We start from the raw sequence: 14,231 nt of genomic DNA on the forward strand, positions 1-14,231 counted from the left end.
AGAGAGGAAGGACTATGCTCCCCATTGCCCCTCCCCAGCCCTTGGCACTCATTATTCTGCTTTCTGTCTTTACGAATATGATGACTCTAGGAACCTTACATAGTGGGATCATACAGTATGTGTCTTTTGGTGACTGCCTTATTTCACTTAGCACACTGTCCTCAAGGTTCACTCACACTGTAGCATGTGTCACAACATCCTTCCTTTTTAAGGCTGAATAATATTCCATTGTGGGGGCCAGGTGCGGTGGCTCACGCCTGCAATCCCAGCACTTTGGGAGGCCAAGGCAGGCGGATCACTTGAGGTCAGGAGTTCGAGACCAGCCTGGCCAACATGGTGAAAGCCCAAATTAGGCTGGGCACGGTGGCTCATGCCTGTAATCCCAGCATTTTGGGAGGCCAAGGTGGGCGGATCACCTGAGGTCAGGAGTTCAAGACCAGCCTGGTCAACATAGTGAAATTTTGTATCTACAAAAATACAAAAATTAGCTGAGCATGGTGGCAGGCACCTGTAACCCCATCTACTTGGAAGGCTGAGACAGGAGAATTGCTTAAACCCAGGAGGCAGAGATTGCAGTGAGCCGAGATCTCATCATTGCACTCCAGCCTGGGCAACAGAGGGAGACTCTGTCTCAAAAAAAAAAAAAAAAAATATATATATATATATACACACACACACACACACATACATACATATATACACACACACAAAAATTAACTGGGCGTGGTGGTGCCCTATAATCCCAGCTACTCAGGAGGCTAAGATGGGAGGATCGCTTGAAGCCGGGAGGCGGAGGTTGCAGTGAGCTGAGATCATGCCATTGCACTCCAGCCTGGGTGACAGAGTGAGACTCCGTCTCAGAAAAAAAAAAAAAAAAAATCCATTGTGGGGATGGAACACGTTTTTTTAAATCCATTTGTCTGCCGATGGACATTTGAATGTCTTCCACATTTGGGGCATTGTAAATAATGCTGCTGTCAGCACTGGTGTGTAAATACCTGCTTGAGTGTCTGCTTTCAATTCTTTTGAATATACACCCAGAAGCAGGATGGCTGGATCATCTGGTAATTCTATTTCTATTTTGTTTTTTTTGTTTTTTTTAAAGAAGCATCATCCTCTTTTCCACAGTTGTGGCACCATTTGCATTCCCCCCACACGGTGCACAAGTGTTCTAATTTCTGCACATCCTCAGCTGCATTTGTTATAATATTTTTCTGTTTTTCTGTGTTGCTTTGCTTGTTTTTGTAGCAGCCACCTAAATGGATTTCACATCTTACAGTGCTCATCTGGTGAATAATCTCTCCCTCCTTCAGAAGTCACACTTAACTAGTCAATGTAAGTTACATTCACATTGAAACAATTCCAGCTTTCACCAGGGGTAGGAGAAGGGGCTTTGCTGTGTGTCACTGGCACCCACCCTCCTATTTCTGACAACCAAAAATGTCTCCAGATATGACAAATGTCTCCTGGGAGACAAAAATCACATTCAGCTGATAACCACCATTTGGAGGCATCATCTAACTTAATTCAGATTTTACAGTTACTCGGTCACATAGGACATTTATTCCCAAGACACTGGAGGCTCAGAGAGGTTTCCTTATTTATCCAGAAAGTAGCAGAGGTGGGACTTGAACCCAAGCCGTCCAATACCAGTGTCTCCTCTGTTAACTGCTCTGTTTTGCTGCTTATAAAGTCATCATGCCAATACAAGGTCGGGCGCGGTGGCTCACGCCTGTAATCCCAGCACTTTGGGAGGCCGAGGCAGGCGGATCACTTGAGGTCAGGAGTTCGAGACCACCCTGGCCAACATGGTGAAACCCTGTTGCTACTAAAAATACAAAACTTAACCTGGTGTGGCCGTGCGTGCCTGTAATCCCAGCTACTCGAGAGGCTGAGGCAGGAGAATCCCTTGAGCCCGGGAGGCGGAAGTTGCAAGTGAGTCGAGATCACACCACTGCACTCCAGCCTGGGCGACAGAGCAAGATTCTGTCTCAAAAAATACAGGGAACAGAACTAGACTCCTAGGAAAGGGAGGACCTTTCACCCAGAGGCAAGGAGCAGGAGGCAGCAGGAAGAACCTCCACAGGGCTCCTGCCTTGAACCCCCTCTCCCTGCCTGGGCTGGTTTCCTCCAAGGAGACACCTGGGGAATCATCTCCCAGCAATGGGAAACCTCCCTGTTTACATGACAGGGTTGGTGGCCACACTCACAGTGGCCCCATCAATGCCATCTGCCTCTAGGACACTGTGGATATGGAGAGAGAAGGTGAGTGGGTAGATGAGAGGGTCGGAGGGAGGATGAGGACCGGACTGTCTCTCCCGCCCGCTCCTGAGGAAGCCAGTGTTTGTTCATTTTTTTTTTTTTTCCTTTTGGGGCAGAGTCTTGCTCTGTTGCCCAGGCTGTAGTGCGGTGGTACAGTCGTGGCTCACTGCAGCCTCCAACTTCTAGGCTCAAGCAATCTGCCCGCCTCAGCCTCCCCAGTAACTGGAACTATAGGTGCATGCCACCACGCCCAACCAATACATATATATTTTTTATGGAGACGGGGTTTCACCATGGTACCCAGACTAATCTCAAATTCCTGGGCTCAAGTGATCCTTCTGCCTCAGCTTCCCAAAGTGCTGGGAGTATAGCCATGAGCCACTGTGCTTGGCCTGTTTTTTGTTTTTTGTTTCTGGGACAGGGTCTTTCTCTGTCAACCAGGCTGTAGTGCAATGGTGCAATCATAGTTCACTGCACCCTCCAACTTCTGGGCTCAACCAATCCTCCTGCTTCAGCCTCCTGAGTAGCTGGGACTACAGGCATGCACCACCATGCCAGCCTGCCAATATTTGTGAGTGAGGCAGAAGACACAGAGGCTACCTACACAGTCCTCAGTGTCAAATCACCTCTCTCTTTTTTTGTGGGGGGCAGGGGATGGAGTCTCACTCTGTCACCCAAGCTATAGTGCAGTGGTGCAATCTTGGCTCACTGCAACCTCCCACCTCCCGGGTTCAAATGATTCTCTTGCCTAAGCCTCCCAAGTAGCTGGGATTACAGGCTCGCAGCACTACACCTGGCTAGTTTTTGTATTTTTAGTAGAGACAGGGTTTCCCCCATGTTGGCCAGGCTGTTCCTGAACTCCTGACCTCAAGTGATCCGCCCGCCTTGGCCTACCAAAGTGCTGGGATTACAGGTGTGAGCCACTGTGCCTAGCCCAAAGCATCTCTTGAAGACTAATTTTCTTTCCTTCCTAAAATCAAACCAGTTGCAATCTTCCCAGAGCAGGAAACAAAATGCACAGTGGAAGGAAAATGGAAGAAGTGGACTCAGTGGGACTCAAGTCCTAATTACTCGCTGTGTGATCTGGGTCAAGTCACTTAACCTCTCGGAGCCTTGTCTCCTCACATGCCCAATGGGGATAACAGCACAGGGCTGTTGTGATGATGCAATGATGTGATCCACCATGTAGTGTGAGGGAATAAGGACTTAATAAACTCCTGTTACTGTTTTACTGTTATTGTTGTTGTTTTCTTTTCTTTTTTTTTTTTTTTTTTGTTTGTTTTTTGTTTGTATGCTTGTTTTGAGACAGAGTCTTGCTCTGTCACCCAGGCTGGAGAGCAGTGGCATGATCTCGGCTCACTGAAACCTCTGCCTCCCAGGTTGAAGCAGTTCTCCTGCCTCAGCCTCCCAAGTAGCTGGGACTACAGGCGCCCGCCACCACGCCTGGCTAATTTTTGTATTTTTAGTAGAGATGGGGTTTCACCGTGTTGGCCAGAATGGTCTCAATCTCTTGACCTCATGATCTGCCCGCCTCGGCCTCCCAAAGTGCTGGAATTACAGGTGTGAGCCACCATCCGGCCTGTTACTGGTTTTTATTATTTATTATTATTATTTTTTTTTTTTTTTTTTTTTTTGAGACGGAGTCTCGCTCTGTCGCCCAGGCTGGAGTGCAGTGGCCTGATCTCAGCTCACTGCAAGCTCCGCCTCCCGGGTTCACGCCATTCTCCTGCCTCAGCCTCCTGAGTAGCTGGGACTACAGGCGCCCGCCACCTCGCCCGGCTAGTTTTTTGTAGTTTTAGTAGAGACAGGGTTTCACTGTGTTCACCAGGATGGTCTCGATCTCCTGACCTCGTGATCCACCCATCTCGGCCTCCCAAAGTGCTGGGATTACAGGCTTGAGCCACCTCGCCCGGCCTATTATTATTATTTTATTATTACCTACCCACGGAGCTGATGAGTGATGCCGGGGAGGAATGGTCACGTGTCAACTGTCTGGTGGTCCCAGGTGTTCCTTGGTCTGTGGTTTGGGCAGAGACCACTGCATCGAAAGGCAGCCCTGTGGAGAAAGAACCAGGTTAGTTATCCCAGAAGGAAGTAGAACGAAAAAAATTTAAAAAAATCTTTTCTTCTGGACTTGCTCTTCTTTCCGTAGGAATCTCTGCATAATGACTCATTCATTTACCATTTCATTTATGTAATATTTATTTCAGACCCTCACTCACTCATTCATCCAGTCAGCAAATATGTCTTGAGCACCTTTTATATGACAGCTGATTCTGAAACCAATCCCAATAGTCATAGACAGTATTTATATATATATATATAAATACTTGAAACTGACATTGGTTATTGTTTACTTCTTATTTTAGGTTCAGGGCTACATGTGAAGGTTTGTTATATAAGTAAGCTCACATCATGGGGGTTTGTTGTACAAATGATTTCATCTCCCAGGTATGAAGCCTAGCACCCAATAATTATTTTTTCTGCTCCTCTCCCTCCTCCCAACATTTACCGTGAAGTAGACCCCAGTATTTGTTATTCCCTTCTTTGTGTTCATGAGTTCTCCTCATTTAGCTCACACTTCTAAGTGAGAACATGCAATATTTGGTTTTCTGTTCCTGAGTTAGTTTACTAAGGATAATGGCCTCCAACCCCAACCATGTTCCTGCAAAAGAAATGATCTCGTTCTTTTTTGTGGCTGCATAGTATTCCATGGTGTATATGTATCACATTTGCTTTATCCAGTCTGTCTTTGATGGGCGTTTAGGTTGATTCCATGTCTTTGCTATTGTGAATAGTGGTGCAATGAACATTCACGTGCATATGTCTTTATGGCAGAATGATTTATATTCCTCTGGGTATACACCCAACAGTGAGATTGCTGGGTCAAATGGTAGTTCTACTTTTAGCTCTTTGAGGAATTGCCACACTGCTTTCCACAATAGTTGAACTAATTTACACTCCCACCAACAGTGTATAAATGTTCGATTTTCTCCGCAACCTTGCCAGCATCTGTTATTTTTTGACTTTTTAATCATAGCCATTCTGATTGTTGTGAGATGATATCTCATTGTGGTTTTGATTTGCATTTATCTAATGATCAGTGATAGTGAGCATTTTTTTCATATGCTTGTTGGCTACATGTATCTCTTCTTTTAAAAGGTATCTGTTCATGTCCTTTGCCCACTTCTTTTTTTTTTTTTTTTTTTTTTAATACAATGTCTTACTTTGTTGCCCAGGCTGGAGTGCAATGGCAATCTTAGCTTACTGCAACCTCCGCCTCCTGGGTTCAAGTGATTCTCCTGCCTCAGTCTCCTGAGTAGCTGGGATTACAGGCATACACCATGTTGGCCAGAATGGTCTCAATCTCTTGACCTCATGATCTGCCCGCCTCGGCCTCCCAAAGTGCTGGAATTACAGGTGTGTAATGCCCAACTAAGTTTTGTGTTTTTAGTAGAGACAGGGTTTCACCATGTTGGTCAGGCTGGTCTTGAACTCCTGACTTCAAATGATCCACCCCCATCGGCCTCCCAAAGTGCTGGGATTACAGTTGGGAGCCACCGTGCCTGGTCTTTGCCCACTTTTTAATGGTATTGTTTGTTTTTCTCTTGTAAATTTACTTAAGTTCTCTGTAGATGCTAGATATTAGATCTTTGTCAGGTGTATAGTTTACAAATATTTTCTCCCATTCTGTGGGAAACTTACATTTGTTTTATCTGAGTTCCTTCCTCATTAAAGGACCCCCAGGCTTCTCAGAAAGTATCAAAGAACAGAAACTCAGCAGATCATCACATCCAGATGATGAGATGTCAGACCCCTCATTCCTCATGATTGCTTCCTGACCCCTCCTGATTTCCTGTTTTATTACACATAGTCACATTTCTTCCCTGCTATATAAACCTCTAATTTTAATTGGTCAGGGAGACGGATTACACCATACATGAAAATCAACTCAAGATAAAGATATAAATGTAAAACCTAAGACTATAATCTCCTCGTCGCAGCCAAGGAGATTAAAGCCTTCTTTGTGGGCAATAATGGTTGTCTCAGTGATTGGCTTTCCATGTGGTGAGCAGCAGGACCTAGCCTGGACCCGTGGTGTTTTGGCAACAATTCCAAGTTTGGGGCACAGAGTGAGAAACAAGACAAGTCTTTACTGCCTCAAAAAGTTTATGTCCAGAGCAGAAAACCAAACACCGCATGTTCTCACTCATAAGTGGGAGCTGAACAATGAGAACACATGGACACAGGTGGGGTACATCATACACCAGAGCCTGTCGGGAGTTGTGGGGCTATAGGGGAAGTATAACATTAGGAGAAATACCTAATGTAGAGGACGAGTTGATGGGTGCAGCAAACCACCATGGCACATGTATACCTATGTAACAAACTTGCATGTTCTGTACATGTACCCCAGAACTTAAAGCATTAAAAAAAAAAAAAAGTTTACATCCTAGTGGAGAAAGCAGATAGCAGTTCATTCAACAGATAAATAAGTAATGTCCTTGCAGAGAGTAAAGGGAATTTTGAAGTCACTCTACCAATGGGAGAGAAGCATAATTTTCCATAGAGTCATCAGGGAAGACTTCTCTTAGGAGGTGATATTTAAGGAGGGTCCTGAGAGACAAGAAGGTACTTATCACAGGGTAAGCGTGTTCATGATGGAGTGACCAATATATGCAAAAGCCCAGAGGCTGGAATAAACCTGACACACTCGAGGAATTTCAAGAAGGCCTGAGTGGCCACAGTGCATTGAGAAAGCATGGCTGGGCCGACCACAGTGGCTCACGCCTATAATCCCAGCACTTTGGGAGGCCGAGGCGGGTGGATCACAAGGTCAGGAGATCAAGACCATCCTGGCTAACTCGGTGAAACCTCGTCTCTACTAAAAATATTAAAAAATTAGCCAGGCGTGGTGGTGGGCGCCTGTAGTCCCAGCTACTCAGGAGGCTGAGGCAGGAGAATGGTGTGAACCTGGAAGGCGGAGCTTGCAGTGAGCCGAGATCACACCACTGCACTCCAGCCTGGGTTACAGAGTGAGACTCTGTCTCAAAAAAAAAAAAAAAAAAAAAAGAGAGAGAAAGCATGGCTGGAGTATAAGGCGAGACCAGCCAGTTAGCAGAGGTCAGACCTAATGAGGAGAAAGAGGAGAAAGGATTGCAAACCAATAATATATGAAGCTTAGATTTTCTTGGAAGTGCAATGGAAAGTCACTGGAGGATTTGAAGTAAAGGGTGAGGTCTGTGACCAGGTTAGCATTATTAAGAGATAATTCTGCCAGAAAGCAAGGAAGTGCTCAAAGACTAAGGAGATGATATTACAAAGACAAAGAAGAGGCTATAAAGTCCTCAAAATCGGCCGGGTGCAGTGACTGACACCTGTAATCCTAGCATTTTGGGAGGCTGAGGTGGGTGGATCACCTGAGGTCAGGCGTTCAAGACAAGCCTGGCCAACATGGTGAAATCCCATCTCTACTAAAAATACAAAAATTAGCTGGGTAGTCCCAGCTCCTTGGGAGGCTGAGGCTGGAGAATCACTTGAAACTGGGAGGTGGAGGTTGCAGTAAGCCGAGATCACACCACTGCACTCCAGCCTGGGTGACAGAGCCAGACTCCATCTCAAAAATAAACAGATAGATAGATAGATTCCTCAAGATAAGAGGCTATCACTTCAAACTATACTACAAGGCTACAGTAACCAAAACAGCATGGTACTGGTATAAAAATAGACACACAGACCAATGGAACACAATTGAGAGCCCAGAAATAATGCCACACACCTACAACCATCTGATCTTCAACAAGCTAACAAAAACAAGCAAAGGGGAAAGGATTCCCTATTCAATAACTGGTGCTGGTATAACTGGCTAGCCATAGGTAGAAGATCCAAACTGGGCCCCTTCATTATACCATATACGAAAATCAACTCAAGATAAAGACTTAAATATAAAACCTGAGACTATAAAAACTCTGGAAGAGAATCTAGGAAATGCCATTCTAGACATAGGACCTGGCAAAGATTTCATGACAAAGATACCAAAAGCCATCACAGCAAAAACGAAAATTGACAAATGGGACTTAATTAAACTTCAAAGCTCAGCAAAGCAAAAGAAACTACCAACAGAGTAAACAGACAACCTACAGAATGAGAAAAATAATTGCAAACTATGCATCTGACAAAGGTCTAACATCCAGAATCTATAAGGAATTTAAGCAAATTAACAAGCAAAAAAATAAACAACCCCACTAAAATGTGGGCAAAGGACATGAACAGACATTTCCTGTTCATTAGACACATGACGAGGGCTTAAGCCCAGGAGGGAAGTTGCAGTGAGCTGTGATTCCCCACTGCACTCCGGCCTGGGTGACAGAGCCAGACCTTGTCTCGAAATGCACCTCCACCCTCTTTCTCTTGCTCCTACTCTCGACATGTGATGTGCTGGCTCCCCACGTGCCTTCCGCCAGGATTGTATATTTCCTGAGGCCTCCCCAAAAGCCAAGCAGATGCTGCCATGCTTCCTGTACAGCCTGTGGAACCGTGAGCCAATTAAACCTCTTATCTTTATAAATTACCCAGTCTCAGGTATTTCTTTGTAGCAAAATGAGAATGGACTAATTCATCTATAAAACCTCTTATTTTAAAGGTAATACTATTTAGGATAAGGCAATCATAGGTACTTAAATAGCTATTGAATATAATAGGTACTTTAAGAAATGAGCTACTTTAAAGAAAACCTTTAGATTCATAATATAACATGTGCTACAAGACTATTTAAAAATGACCCTGGGGCCGGGCACTGTGGCTCACACCTGTAATCCTAGCACTTTGGGAGACCGAGGTGGGTGGGATGACCTGAGGTCAGGAGTTCAAGACCAGTCTGGCCAACATGGTGAAACCCTATCTCTACTAAAAGTACAAAAAAATTAGCTGGGCATGGTGGTGTGTGCCTGTAATCCCAGCTACTTGGGAGGCTGAGGCAAGAGAATCACTTCAACCTGGGAGGTGGAGGTTGCAGTGAGCTGAGATCCGGCCACTGCACTCCAGCCTGGGCGACAGAGCGAGACTCCGTCTCAAAAAAAAAAAAAAAAGGAAAAAAGACCATGGGATGTGAAGATGTGAATGACTGAAATTTGGGGGAAACTTTTCTCGGATGTGTATTTTCATAGCTACAGCCCTCACCAAGAAAATACACACACACACACACACACACACGTACAGTCCTACTGAATGGCACTAAATTTTTCACATACTACTGATAGATTATTTCACTCCCTACAAACTTCTGAGATGGAAAAAGCCAGCTTCCTAGGACTCCAGAGAGGAGAGGAATTTATCATAAGATAGAGCAATCCCAGTTTCTTAGACTAACTAGCCAAACCCCTGTCAACCTAAATAGCAAACAGAGAGAGACTCTCTAAAGGAAAGTATGTGCATTTGGGAATAGAACATTGCAGTGGGAATATGCATGCTACTGTAAACTACGTGCATATTCAGGAAGGCAAAGGAAGACAAAGCTTTTTAAAGGAAAAATTGAGAATTGCATAATAGTTTTTAAATATTTGTCCTTGGCTACAAAGATCAATAACAAGGGTAACACCTTTTCTGTAGAGACAGCGTCTTGGAAGGCTGGGCACGGTGGCTCATGCCTGTAATCCCAGCACTCTGGGAGGCCGAGGCGGGCAGATCACAAGGACAGGAGTTCGAGACCAACCTGGCCAATATGGTGAAACGCCATCTCTACTAAAAATACAAAAATTAGTCAGGTGTGGTGGCGGGAGCCTGTAGTCCCAGCTACTCGGGAGGCTGAGGCAGGAGAATGGTGTAAAACCTGCAGGCGGAGCTTGCAGTGAGCAGAGATGGAGCCACTGTACTCCAGCCTGGGCAACAGAGCGAGACTGTCTCAAAAAAAAAAGAAAAAGAAAAAAGTATTTTCCGGCCAAGTGTGGTGGCTCACTCCTGTATTCCAGCACTTTGGGAGGCCGAGGCAGGCAGATCACCTGAAGTCAGGAGTTTGAGACCAGCCTGACCAAAATAGTGAAACCCTGTCTCTACTAAAAATACAAAAATTAGCCGGGTGTGGTGGCACATGCCTGTAATCCCAGCTACTTGGGAGGCTGAGGCAGGAGAACTGCTTGAATCCAGGAGGCAGAGGTTGCAGTGAGCCGAGATCGCACCACTGCACTCCAGCCTGGGTGACAAGAATGAAACACCTTCTCAAAAAAAGAAAAGAAAAAAGTATTTTCATCATGCATCTATAAGCAAAACTAGTCACAATTGCACACTGGTACACAACGGTACAATGGAACTGCTACACTGGTACACAATACATTGCACACTGGTACACAATATGTAATATATTTCTTACCATGGATCCCAGTCTAAAAAGACTATATTAGCTCCTGCATCAGCTCATCCTCTGATAGACAGCACCTGCCTTCCTCCCCTCCCTCATCTCTTTGCCTCCTTCTCTCAGTACTGGGGGTCGCTAAGAAAGAGGGTGTCTCAGACCACAGGGGAGCTGGGTCAGAATCACTAGGGTCTTACAGACCCAGTCTGCCCAGGGTCAAAGCCCAGCCCTACCACACAGCAGCTATGTGCCCTTGGACAGGCTGCGTAACTATGCCTCGGTTTCCTTTTCTGCAAAATGGAAATGATAATAGGACGTACGTCCTATTATTCTCCAAGTTATGTTATGCTGTGTTATGTTACGTTACTTTACGTTACGCTACGCTACGTTACGTTACGTTACGTTACGTTACATTACGTTATGTTATGAGGATTTAATGAATTCATACGTGCAAAGAGGTTAAAAGAGTGCCTGGTCCATGTTAGTGCTCCCTGTTAGCTATTATCATTATCATGACTTGCTCTACAATAGCCCTTACGCCAGAGTGTAATTCTTTTTATGATTAGGGGAAGGGGGCAATATGGGTTCAGAGTGACTGAGAGGGGGTGGATCAGAGCCAGAATAAGCACAGGGAGCCCAGCTCAGATTCACTGTGTGTTGTGGGCAGGGTGGGCAGAGCTGCAAGCGCTAGGACAAGTGTCCCAGAACAGGTCTGACAAAGGGTTAAATGAAGCAGATGGAATTGTTCAGGGTGAGATGAAAAGTCCAGGGAGGGTGGGGACAGTAGGCAGCCTGCCTCCCTGCACCGCACTGTTTGTTTCCTTGACAGGTGGGAGGCCCAGTTCCACTCAGGTATGTGGCCAGACCAGCCAGGGCAGCCCCCTGGACCTCTCATCTCAGGCAGAGATGAGGAGAGGGACAGGGTGGGGCCCCCAAGCCCAAGATGGCCTCGGCCCACCTCCTCTCTCCCACCCAGGAGGGTCTGAGCCACTTTGGACAATGGGCTGAGTCCCCTGACCCCACTCAGCCCCACTGGCCCGTCCTGTCCCCACAGGGACTGCTGGAGGTCCTTGGGGGATGTTGGCACCAACTGCTCCTTTGTTTTGCTACCTGCCCTAGAAAGAGCAAGCAAAGGTCTCCTCTTCCCAACTGAGGAAAGGAAGATATTTTGCCAAGAGTGGCAAAGGAGGACCCCTGCTGCCCCAGAGGAAGAGGAAGAGGAAGGAACATATATGTACCCACACATGCACACACACATTCATGCACACTCTGTCGCACTTATGCACACACAAAAACTCATTTGCATGCACGCACACACATGCCCTTACACATGGACACGCATGCACGAATACAAACACACACATGCACACACTCAAACTTATGTACATACACTCACAGTCTCACACATGTGCAGACTCAAGCACACTCATGCACACACTAATACACACACAAACGCACATACATGTGTATGCACTCTCTTGTACATATGAACACACACAGCTACACACTCACATGTAAGCATTCAAACACACCCACACATGGATGCACATGCTGAAAAACAAGCACACATTCATGCACACCCACACACCTATGCACACAGGCATACACACACACATTCACACTCACACACACATTCACACACGCTTATGCATACACTCAGTCACACCTGTGCAAACTCAAACACTCATTGCACACACTTGTAGACACACAGGTGTATGCACACACTAGTATGTGCACACTCACTAGTATGCACACAAGCACTAAGTTGCACACTCACACATGAACACGTGCACACACATACTTGCACACACTTATGCACATTCTCTCTAACACACACATGCTCATGCAGACACACACAAAGCACACACAGACACACAATCACACACTCATTCACGCACACCCTCACTGGGCAGGAACTCAAGTCCTAGAGCTCTGGGTTTCATCCTAGTTCTGCCCCAACTCGCTTCACTGAGCCTCACTTTCCCCACGGTTAAAGCAGAAATAGCAGCGTACACCTCTCCAGGCACTGCAACAAGGTCAACCTGAGATGAGCTAGTCGTGAATCTGTAACAAGAACCCCACCCCTCAAGTCTTAGCTTCTCAGTGAGGCCTTTCCTTGAACCCACTTTACTGGAAACAGCAACGTGCCTCACAACATACTCCAGCACCCCTGGGTCTCCATCCTGTTTCTTTTCTCCTTATTCCCTTCTTTTTTTTTTTTTTTTTTTTGAGACGGAGTTTTGCTCTTGCTGCCCAGGCTGGAGTGCAATGGCTCAATCTCAGCTCACTGCAACCTCCACCTCCCGTGTTCAAGTGATTCTCCTGCCTCAGCCTCCCGAGTAGCTGGGATGACAGGCACGCACCACCACACCCAGCTAATTTTGTATTTATAGTAGAGACGGGGTTTCTCCATGTTGGTCAGGCTGGTCTCGAACTCCCGACCTCAGGTGATTCGCCCACCTCAGCCTCCCAAAGTGCTGGGATTACAGGCATGAGCCACTATGCCCGGCCCCCTTATTCCCTTTCTAATACTGCATCATGTACTTACTCTGGCTACGGTTTAAGGTCATCCCCCTTTGCTAAGAGCATCAGCTCAGCAGGGATCTTTTGATTTGCTCACAGCCATCCCCTCATTGCCCAGAACAGTGCCTGCAGACAGTAGGTGCTCAATAAATACTCATTGAACAAATTGAATGAATGAATCTCTTCGAAACTATTGACTAAAAAGGTAAAGGGCCCTTCTTGATAGAGTAAAACTGCAAAGAGGACCCTTCCTTGATATCAGTGTGCAAAAACTCACATCAAGGGACCTCCTCACCACACACACACACACAAAAAAAAGAATAATGAAGAGTCCTTATTTTCCAGGTTGAGAAAGGGGGGGGATGTCTCCTCTCCTGGGAAAAGTGACAACATCTCTAGAAGGCAGGCATGAAAGAAGAGAACGAAAACTCCATCTGGTGTGGATTGAGACAGTATCTCCAAGAGACATATGCACCTCCCCACGTTCATTGTAGCATTGTTCAGAGTAGCCAGGATATGGAAACAATTTAAGTGTCCATCAATGGATGAAGAAACAAAGAAATCGTGGTTTATCTACAGTGGAATATTATTCGGTCTTTGAAAAGAAAGAAATTCTGCCATATATGACATCATGGATTAAATGGAGAACATTTTATGCGAAGTGAAATAAGCCAGTCACGGAAAGATAATTACTGCATGATTTCACTCACATGTGGCATCTAAAACAGTCAACCTCACGACCGGGCACAGTGGCTCATGCCTGTAATCCCAGCACCCTGGGAGGCCGAGACAGGCGGATCACCTGAGGTCAGGAGTTCGAGACCAGCCTGGCCAACACAGTGAAACCCTGTCTCTATTAGAAACACAAAATTAGCCAGGCATGGTGATGTACACCTATAACTCCAGCTACTTGGGAGGCTGAGGCAGGCGAATTGCTTGAATCCGGGAGGCGGAGGTTGCAGTGAGCCGAGATCGCGCCATTGCACTCCAGCCTGGGCAAAAAGAGTGAAACTCCATCTCAAAAACAAAAAAATGCTAAAAGAGTTTATCTTAAATGTTCTCACAACCTCGTAATTTTCCCCGTGCCGGCACTAACCAA

The 14,231-nt window shown here is 46.0% G+C and overlaps 1 protein-coding gene across 1 annotated transcript in view; it reads right to left on the minus strand.

The window, feature by feature from the left end:
• The window catches only part of MUC16 (mucin 16, cell surface associated), a 172,096-nt gene that overhangs the window by 152,666 nt on the left and 5,199 nt on the right, over positions 1 to 14,231 (minus strand). The window contains exons 2-3 of the mRNA XM_065535782.2: positions 4,201 to 4,318; positions 363 to 374 (exon numbers count right to left, since the gene is read on the minus strand). Of these exons, the coding sequence (XP_065391854.1) occupies positions 363 to 374; positions 4,201 to 4,318 (130 nt within the window). The remainder of the gene's footprint in view (positions 1 to 362; positions 375 to 4,200; positions 4,319 to 14,231) is intronic.

This window comes from Macaca fascicularis, chromosome 19, assembly GCF_037993035.2.
Source record: "Macaca fascicularis isolate 582-1 chromosome 19, T2T-MFA8v1.1".
NCBI classification, from domain to species: Eukaryota; Metazoa; Chordata; class Mammalia; order Primates; family Cercopithecidae; genus Macaca; species Macaca fascicularis.